Source organism: Musca autumnalis, unplaced genomic scaffold, assembly GCF_047663935.1.
Source record: "Musca autumnalis isolate F117 unplaced genomic scaffold, ASM4766393v1 scaffold_3, whole genome shotgun sequence".
Lineage (NCBI taxonomy): Eukaryota > Metazoa > Arthropoda > Insecta > Diptera > Muscidae > Musca > Musca autumnalis.
Window position 1 is genome coordinate 117503370 of NW_027411866.1, and position 10423 is coordinate 117513792.

At 35.7% G+C, this 10423-nt stretch overlaps 1 protein-coding gene across 1 annotated transcript; it reads right to left on the bottom strand.

Annotated features, from left to right (window-relative positions):
• Nucleotides 1-683: 683 nt before the first annotated feature.
• LOC141399997 (glycerol-3-phosphate phosphatase) lies at nucleotides 684-9563 on the bottom strand. Its single transcript, XM_073979389.1, has 5 exons — nucleotides 9409-9563; nucleotides 1830-1920; nucleotides 1595-1755; nucleotides 1375-1509; nucleotides 684-1316 (listed from the first exon to the last, which is right to left on the bottom strand). Exons 1-5 carry the CDS (start codon nucleotides 9445-9447, stop codon nucleotides 777-779), a joined length of 966 nt encoding a protein of 321 aa, XP_073835490.1. The 5' UTR covers nucleotides 9448-9563; the 3' UTR covers nucleotides 684-776.
• Nucleotides 9564-10423: the final 860 nt, after the last annotated feature.

Sequence of the window (10423 nt, forward strand, 5' to 3'; positions counted from 1 at the left end):
GGCATTCAACTTTCCACCAGAAATTTGTGGGTATGGACCCACGTCTTCGTATAGCCCTCAAAGAACGGTACCCTCCGGTTTTCGGCGTTTCGAAAGTTTTAGCCACATTATTCAACCGGAATAACTGACATTTATACAGGTATAGAACATCTCTCGCAATAAATCAGACAGTATAGCCCTCATATAAGCATAGCCACCATTTAATGGTTTTTGATGATTTTAGTAACATTTTTCTATTTTAATTGGATTTTTGTGTTCCCAGAAGATAGAAAACTTACTCGCAAATATACATATATCCAGGTTAAAGTCTTGCCGACATTGCCCAATTTTATGTATTTTGAGGGTTTTGCATTAATTTAATATTGTGTGTTGCCAGTTCAAAAGCTCAAATCGGAAAATTCTAAATATTGATCCATGTTTTGCAAAGAACTACTATGACGCCCCATATGTATGAGCTTATTTGAAGGAAGTATTATCAGTTGCACGAGTAGTAGCAATAAGAAGAGCTTAGTACTTTCATGAACTTAACTAACTAATTGTTCTTATTCACTTCAATACAGTTCGTGGTGGAGGGTATAAAAAGTTCGGCCGGCCAAACTATACGCCTTTCTTACTTGTGTTCTCTAAATTTGAAAAGGTTGCTTGTTGTTATCGAAATTACCACAAACATTTTATACGTATAGTTGTTTTAAATAATTTAGTATTATATTAATAAATAATATTTTATTAAAAAAAGATATAACAAACACTATTAAATATATAAATAGGTCCTAAATCTAAGAATGTGATTTTTTAATATCATTAATAAATTCTACAAAGTCTTTCATACTGTTGGCATAATAATTTGGTATAACATTAGGATCTGTTAGTTTCATAACTTCTTCCACTTTAAGGCCACCACTTAACACCAACAACGTTTGGAAGCCACAACGCTTGCCGAAACGTATATCCTGATCCAACATATCACCAATCATCAGGGCACGACATGGATCTTGAATATTATAACGTTTAAGCAAAGAATCTGCCAATGCTTTACCAGGTTTACCAAAACATAGCATTTCCTTGCGACTTGCATCTTCTAAAACTTTAAGGAAGCCGCCAGGGCCCAAAACCGACAAATCTTTAGTAACAGGCAACGCATAATCCGTGGCACCTCCAATTAACAAACAATCTGGGCGGCGCAAATAAAAATGGGCCTTCATCATTGTTGTCATTGTTAGATTGAAATCGAAATCTATGACAACCGCTTTGACGGGGTCCCGACTAATTACGTGACCCATGAGATCACGAAATGATTCTTCTACAATTTCGTGGGGCTGAAAATGAAGAATCATATTAAAGAAACATTCACACTACAAACGGTGGTCAACTTACCCCTTCTAGAATTTGGAAACCCTCTTTTTTGAGTGCATTTTTAATCGATTCACTTGCAATTGCATAAATTGTCCCTTCAAATTTAATACTTTTCAAATACTCGATAATACTTTTGGAGGGATGAATAAGGTCATGCTAGAAAATAAAAACGACACATTTATTGTATATTAAAAATTCGAAGAATATAATGTAGAAAAATTCCATTATTATTACAACTCACAGCATCAATATCAATTTTATTTCTCTTCAATTTCTCCACACATTGTTCCTCGGGTCGAACACTGTTGTTGGTTATAAATGTTAATTTTTTGCCAGCTTCACGTAATGCATTAAAGCCATCACCGCTACCGTCAATGGTATCCGTAACATTCCAAACTACGCCTGTTTAAAATACACAATTTTCCATGGTAATAAGTTTTGCTTATGATAATATTGTTGAGAATAACTTGACCTACCATCAATATCGGAGAATACGAAGTCAAAAGAATCCAAAAATTTACGTTTTTCATCAGCTGTCAGCTGCAGAATGTTCTTTGGTTGAGGTATCTAGAATAAGAACAAATAATTGTAGATACATATAAAGTATGACCAATACATATGTTATGGGGCTTTCTGAGTAAAATGGAACACCTTTATTTTTTGCTGTGATGATGCTGCTCATCAGCAAAATATTTCAGTATATTTTCAGATTTTTTTGACTAACGGTTACGGGGATATCGCGCCTTGAAAAAATCGAATTCTTTAAAAACTATACGCATAGAAATACTTATAACTTCATTAACATTGGTCCAATTAACATTTGGTCCAATTTTAATAAAAAAAAATAGAAAAAATATGCGCAGTGGGCTTGGATGCAATTTTCGCGATTTTATATTAAAAATAAATTTTTAACAATGTTTGTACTCTTCGAATTTCTTGAAATTGTTTTGTATTAAACAACTATCAATTCAAAAATTTTAAGTCCAATTTGGTAGTGGGAATCGATACTATTTTTTTCTTATTTTTTTAAAATTTCTCAACACAAGTTTTCCTTTATACCGGCGTGAAACATTTGTTATTTTACCAAATGAATTCAAAACTACATTTGTATACGTATGTATATTAAGTTTGTTTATACCCTCAGCATTTATGCTAACGAGGGTATATACACTTTCATACATGCAAAATGTGTCTCATCGAAATAATGGTTCTAGACCCCAAGTATGTTTGGACGAAATGTGTTTCAGACAATTTACAGTAGATTTAGCCATGTCCGCCGGTCTATCTGTCTGGCTGGCTGGAGCGCAAGATAAAACTCGAACGGATCTGCCGATTCGGTCTAAAATGTGGCCTTCGTAAGCCGGGTCGGTCCACTCCTTCAGGTACATCCCCCAAAGTTCAGAAATGTTCGGAAAAATTCTGCGCACGATAACTCTTGATGGGAGTGACCGATTTGGTCCATACTTTGCACATCCTAATACATTTACCAGATATAGATCAGGTTCGAATATGGACTATATTTGTCCACTCCTTCGGGTACCTCCCACACAAAAATTTGGATAAATTCACTTTAAGACCTGCTCTCGAATCATTTTAGTTTTTGTTGAAGCAACTTGCATTCGCTGTCTCAATTACGACAGTAAAAGTTTTTTTAGTGGCAAGTCCATACTTCTTGAGAAAACAGCCCGAAAATTGTAAAAACCGCTATAGCACCATATGGTGGTTGGTGGTTCCGGTACCTACACCACAAAAGTTCGAAAATATTCGCTAAAATGTTACGCGCGATTTCTCATAGACGTAGCAACCAAACTTTGGATCTCTAAATATTGTCGAAACTTTGTTTATTTTCAAATTTGGGCCCTTTATGTCTAATCCTTATGGAACCACCCACACAAATGTTCAAAATTTTTGTGATTAAGGGTCTGTTCGAAGATCCTTTGGACACTTTTACCGAAGGTTTTCCAAGTGACTCTGTTTACAGAGATATTATGTTGTCCGTTGGCTAGTGTGATTAAAACCACTATGTATCGATATCCCCGCAAATTTTTGAGCTTTAATCCTATCCATACCTCATCATCGGTTCATACGCCCAACATTTTGATAACCCCCTAAATACATAAGTTCTTTTTTTTGGGAAAAAAGTATTTCAATTTACACAGGCTGAGGGTATATCTCTGTCGGCAAAGCCGACTGATACTTTTTACTTGTTTTCTGTTTGTAACGCATTGAAATATGTATTCTTGATCAGGATAAATTTCTGAGTCGATATAGCCATGCTGTCTGTCAGTCCGTCTGTTGTAATCACTCTAGCTTCCACAATAATTGAGCTAGAGCACTGTATTTTTGCACCCGAGTGTCTTATCTCCATAGGCAGGTCAAGTTCGAAGATGGGCTATATCGACCCACGTTTTGGTATAGCCCCGATATAACGGTATCTCCCGATTTTTGGTATTTTGGGGATTTTAGCTATATTTTCGGCCCGAACTACCTGCAATGTTACGTTTGGGGTTCTCATTGGTCACGAAACTGCTCCACAAAAAATCGTCAATATATGGACATATGGTATATAGTTTTAGTATAGCCCCCACATAACGGTACCTTCCAATTTTCGGTATTTTTAGGATTTAGCTAAATTTTTGACCAAATGTAGCTAAAAGTAATTTAATATTTAATGTTCACAGCGGTCACAAAATATCTCCACCAAAAACCGTCAACATAGGTCAATCTTTTGGTATAGCCCCCATATAATGGTACCTCCCGATATTCGGTATTTTGAGGATTTTAGCTAAAATTTTCAACCGTAATAACTGTTATTTTACATTTGATGTTCTCAGTGTTCACGAAATTTCTCCACTAGAAATCGTCAATATAGGTCCATGTTTTATAACCCCTCATATAACGGTTCATACCGATTTTCGGTATTTTGAGAATTTTGACATTTGAGGTTCTCAGTGGCCACGAAACTTCTCCACCAAAAATCGTCAACATAGGTTGATGTTTTGGTATTGCCCCCATATAACGGTACCTGCCAATTTTCGGTATTTTAAGGATTTTAGCTACAATTTTTAACCCAACTAGCTGTAATTTGACATTTGAGATTCTCTATGGTCATGAGACTTAGCACCAAAAATCGAACTTGCTGTAATTTGACATTTGAATTTTCAGTGGTCACGAAACTTCTTCTCTACAACTCGCCACCATGTTTTGGTATAGCTCCCATATAACGGTACCTCCCGATTTTCGGTATTTTGATGGTCTTAGCTACATTGTTTGGCGGAACTACCTGGTATTTGACTTTTCAGGTTCCCTGCAGTTATAAAACTTTTCCACCAAAAATTTTAAAGATGGTTAGACAAATTGATATATTTATTTTCACACTGGTATAAGGGAAAAACTGTATTGAAAAATTTTAAAAAAAATTAAGAAATTTTACGAAATGCGAAACCAAATTCGTTAGTTTCTTCGAGAGTAATCCTCTCATCATATCCCACATAACACAGGGATGGACGCACGTTGATCAATCATCTCCAAACTATTAATTTACAAAGAGTATATTAATGTGACACTAATTTGGCCGTGTACAGTTATGATAAAGCTACAATCGGATAGGGTATAACATTTTCAGCCCAGTCATCTAGTTCTGTTTGTTTGGTGTTAACGATAATAATAGTTTTGATAAAGGTGTCGATTTAATCACGTGTACACAACTAAACTATTCGGAGTTCTGATAACAAAACAGAAAATCACTTTGTCGGTTATCTGATGAACATTTTTTTACGATTCTTTGAATTTAAGAAATGTAGGTTTGTTTACAAAATACCGAATATATAAATGTTGTTGCAAAATATTAACCCGGCTAGTTATAAGTGAGGGACGTATGCGTTATAAACTTGAATTTCTTATCAAATGCTGCCTTATTTTTCATGAAGCACTATAATAAACGAATATATGACTAATTTATTGTGGTTTATAGTTTTCTATATCTTTAGAAGTTAATCGATCTATACAGATTTAGGTATTTCCTAAGAATTGCCGATTATTTTAATAACAATGGCGATGGAGTTAATGCAATGTCCAAATTGGAACTTCTATATCTCAAGAATGGTAAAACCTAGGAAGCAAGCAAAGCCCTGAAAACCTAAAAAACTACAAATGTGAACTTTGTCGCGATATACTTAAAAATCCCTTAGGCGATTTTTTATTTTTTTTTTATTTTTCTTATCTATGAACATTGTACTTTCAGAATCCGCAAAAACTTCCCAGATGTTAACACCTTTTATTTAAAGTTAGTTCAAGTGCAACGTGAATGGTAAGTTGGGGCGCTGTAGATTATTTTTTCTTTTTCACAAAAATATCCCTGAGTTTTATTTCCTGTCCACAATTTTGGGTGGAGACATTTTGTGACCACATATATGTTAAATGACACATGATTCGGTCAAAACACCTAAAATCAGAGGGCGCCGTTATATAGGCGCTATACCAATGCATGGACCTACATATGTATGTTGACTGGGAACTTAAAATGTAGCTTGTTCAAAAAGTAGTTAACATTCTCAAAACACCTAAAATCTACAGTTGTGCCAAAGGAACTATCTAGTTCACTTCGCAGTTCCAATGGCCCACATTTGTTCTTTCAACAAACTCCGTATACTTAATATCACACGTTATATTTCATGATGTTACTCATACGTTTTAGAACTAGTACAAGGAACTAGGAACTAGATTATAGCGGCTATACCAAAACATGGACCTATATCGACAAATTTCAGAGGAGAGGTATTGTGACCGCAAGAAACCTCAAATTGCTAATTGGGGGTAGTTTTGTTAAAAAAAAATTGTTAAAATGCTCAAAAGAACGGATATTGGGATGTACCATTATATGGGAGCTATACCAACACATCGAACTATGTTGTCAATTTTAGGTGGATAAGTTTGGATAAGTTCGGTCAAAAAATGCAGCTTAAAACCTCAAAACACCGAAAATCGGGAAGGTATCGTTATATGGATGCTATACCAAAAGATTGACTTATGTTGACAATTTTTGGTGGAGATGTTTTGTGACCACTGGGAACCTCAAATGTTACATTACAGGTAGTTGGGACCAAAATTGAAGACTAAAATCATCAAAACAAACATGGACCCATGCTGATGATTTAGGTAGAGATCTTTATTCACCACTCCAAAAGTTAAATGTGAAATTACAGGTAGTTTGGTTTTTAAATATTGGGGGAATACCGATATTGTCCATCTTCGAACTGAAACTAAGTTTGGACAAAATATGACGATGACCAAATTTTGGACCAAATCGGTTGATCCGTTCGAGAGTTATCTTGCGCTCCAACCACTACACACGGTGTCATAGTCTTTCAGGCTATTTTCTCAAGAAGTGTGGACTTGCATCTGAAAAAACTCTTGCCGACGTAAAGGAGGTAGCGTATGCAAGTTGCTTCAACAGAAATCAAAGTGATTCGAGAGCGGGCCTTAAAGTGAATTTATCCGAAATTTTGTATTCAAACCTGATCTATATCTGGTAGACATATTAGGATGTGTAAAGTATGGACCAAATCGGTCACTCCATTCAAGAGTTATCGTGCGCACAATTTTTCCGAACATTTTTTGAACTTTTGTGGGGAAGTACCTGAAGGAGTGGACCGATATAGCTTATCATCGAACTTAAATTAAGTTTGGACAAAATATTATGAAGGCCAAATTTTGGACCGAATTGGCAGATCCGTTCGAGAGTTATCTTGCGCTCCAACCACTACACAAGGTGTCATGGGGTTTTTTTGCACCTTTCAGGCTATTTTATCAGAAAGTATGGACTTGCCCTTGATGAAACTTGTACCGTCGTATGGGGGCTGTGAATACAAGTTGCTGCAGCAAAAGTCAAAGCGATTCGAGAGCAGCTTCTAAACTGCACTTTTCCGAAATTTTGTGTGGGAGGTACCCGAAGGAGTGGACCGATTGATTCCATATTGGAACCTCATCTAAGTCTGGTAGAAATTCACGATGTGCAAAGTATGGACCAAATCGGTTTCTCCCTTCAAGAGTTATGGTGCGCACAAATTTTCCGAACATTTTGGAACTTTTGTGGGGGAGGTACCGGAAGGAGTGGACCGATATAACCCATCTTCGAACTTAAACTAAGTTTGGACAAAATATTACGAAAGTAAAATTTTGGACATAATCAGTTGTTCTTTTCGAGAGTTATCGTGCGCTCCAGCCAGCCAGACAGACGAAGGGACATTGCTAAATCGACTCCAAATTGTCTGAAACGGATTTCGTCCAAACATACTTGGGGTCTAAAACCATTATTTCGACGAGGCACATTTTGCCCTATGAAAGTGTATATACCCTCGTTAGCATAAATGCTGAGGTATAAATATGGCTAAGATCTAAAATATCTTGAATGGGGGCCACCCCTATATATACCAAAACGTGGACCTATGCTGTCTGATTTTTTGTAAGGGATGTTTTGTAGCTTATTACAGGTAGTAACAACCTAAGACTAAATACACAATTTCAGATATTCCTGTTGAATAATGTGGCTAAAACGTTTAAGTAAGTTCTATGGAGGCTGTATGAAACGTTGACCTGTACCGAGAAATTTCGGGAGAAATGTTTAATATCTTAGACGAAGACTAAATATCAAATTTCAGTCGCTTCGGTTGAACAATGTGGATAAAACATTCAAATACCGAACATCGGACGTGGACCTATACCGACAAATTTCTGGTAAATTTTAGCCATTTCGGTGGGATATTGGAGACAAAACCTTCAAAATACCGAAAATTAGAAGGGACCATTTTATGGGGACTGTGTGAAGACATGAAGCAATACTGAAATTTTATACCCCAAACGAAGGCTAAATACAAAATTTCAGCCGTTTCGGTGCGATATTGAAGGCACAACCTTCGAAATATCGCAAATCGGAAGGCAAGCTTCTAATGGTTTCAGTCATTACGGTAGGATATTGAGGCCACAACCTTCAAAATACCAAAAATCGGGAAGAGCCTTTCTATGGGGGCTATGTGAAGACGTGGACGAATACCGACAAATTTTGAGGTGGAAAGCTGCATATCTCCAACGAAGACTAAATACCGAATTCCAGCCATATCAGTGGTATATTAAGGTTAAAACCTTGAAAATACCGAAAATCTGGAGGCACAATTCTATATGAAGGCGTATATCTGTAGCGACAGATTTCAGGTGAAAGTTTCATACCACCAACGAAGACTAAATTCCAAATTTCCGCCAGTTCGGTTTTATATTGAGGAAAATGCTTCAAAATATCGAAAATCCGGAGGTACAGTTCTATATGGGCTATATCAAAAAGTGGGCAGATGCAGCCAGCCCATTTTTAGTACCAAATAACCTAGGAGTAATATAAACTTCTATACCAAATTATAAATTATAAAGCTCTGTCTTAAAAATTACGAGCTGTGAATGTGAATTCAACAGACGGATGGGCGGACAGCCGGACATGGCTAGTTCGACTTAGAATTTTATACTGATCACAAATATGTATACATTATAGGGCCTCCAACGAATATTTCGATGTGTTACAAACGGAAAGACAAATTTTATTATAGTCTCCATATTATGGTGGAGGGTATAAAAATGAATTGGAATAGCTTCCGATACAAATGGAGTTATTAGTAGATTCGTAGCAAAGTTTTGACTTTCAATTTAATTTTGTTGGCACAGCGATCACAGTACGACCGTGTAGACGATGTTATTTCGCCTAAAATACCTTTTATCCCAAAACTCCTATTATGTTTGACTTTCACTCAATGAGCATACGAATACTTTGATATCGACCAGCAATTATTTCTCTTTCTATGAGTCCAATTTCCTAGATTAAGTTTTTTAAGCTGTGAAATATAGTAAGCATTTGAAGAGTACACAACATATACATACATACACAATATTTAGGAGCGATAGATTAGAACGATACGAAAAATTATGTAAATAGGTCAACAGTGTAATCAAGAAAGCAGTATCACCCGCAATTTGTTCGCATGTTTTAATTACAAACTAATCACCTTCACTTACACGACTCATTTTGTGAAAAGCTTTTATAAATGTCAACATTAAAATAAAACACACAAAACGGTTTATTTGCTTCCGTTTTAAGATCAGAATACGACCGAGATCTATTAAGAACTAAAAGCTAGATGTCCGAAGTACTGAACTGGTGGCATTTGTTTATTGTTTTTGCTATTCTCAAAGTGAAATGTGAGCCTCTTGAAACTTAATCTTTTCAATATACATATTGTTTTTGAGCTGGTCATATCGATATTCACAATCTTATCAGCTTTGTTTTCTTTTGTTGTCGTTGAATAATCACTTTGCAGGGGGTGAGACCTTATATGCATATCTACATACATACATACATACATCAAAACCAAAAGGGGCAGAGTAGGCAGTTGAAGTTTGTGTTATAATAATTTATATTGCTTACTATTAACTGTTTAACCCAGCAAGATAAAATTGTTTTCTTGTTTGTTTTTGGTTGAGTAAATTTGAAAGAGTTTTATATTTCAGTATTTTGTATATCATTGCAACAACTCAAATGTCAACGTCATAAGGTAGTTTTATATGCATGTTAACTGTATTTGAAATCGGATTGATTCAGCGTTGCCGACAGTTTTTGATCAGAAATCGTCAAAAAAAATCGTCAAATCGTCAACAATATTTGAAAAATCGTCAACATGGTCCAAAACTCGGTTTGGTTACCGTTTAATGCGATTTTTCTCTGCTATTTTTGTGAATAAGACTGACAACATAAGATATACAATCCACAGCAATAAATGTAACCCAATATAACTTAAATACTGCTATAAAAACAGCTTTCAGAAGATGATAGTTTTCCTATGGTTATCGAGTTTGAAGCAATGCAGTATGGTAAAGCTGGGTACATATTGCCATTTTAAATGGTAGCTTAGCTCAAATATCGCTTGCTTGACAGTGTGACTGTCCATATTTGTCCGTAAACGTACATTTTGGTTGTTGGGCAGTCGATAAAAATTTTCATTTAAAACTGGCTGACAACTTAAAGAGGGCATTT

Coding starts and splice junctions, on each gene's coding strand:
- LOC141399997 (XM_073979389.1), bottom strand. CDS start 9,447: ATGTTGACATTTATAAAAGCTTTTCACAAAATGAGTCGT. Junction 1,756..1,829: donor CGTATTCTCCGATATTGATG/GTAGGTCAAGTT, acceptor TATTTTAAACAG/GCGTAGTTTGGAATGTTACG. Junction 1,317..1,374: donor GTTTCCAAATTCTAGAAGGG/GTAAGTTGACCA, acceptor CTTCATTTTCAG/CCCCACGAAATTGTAGAAGA.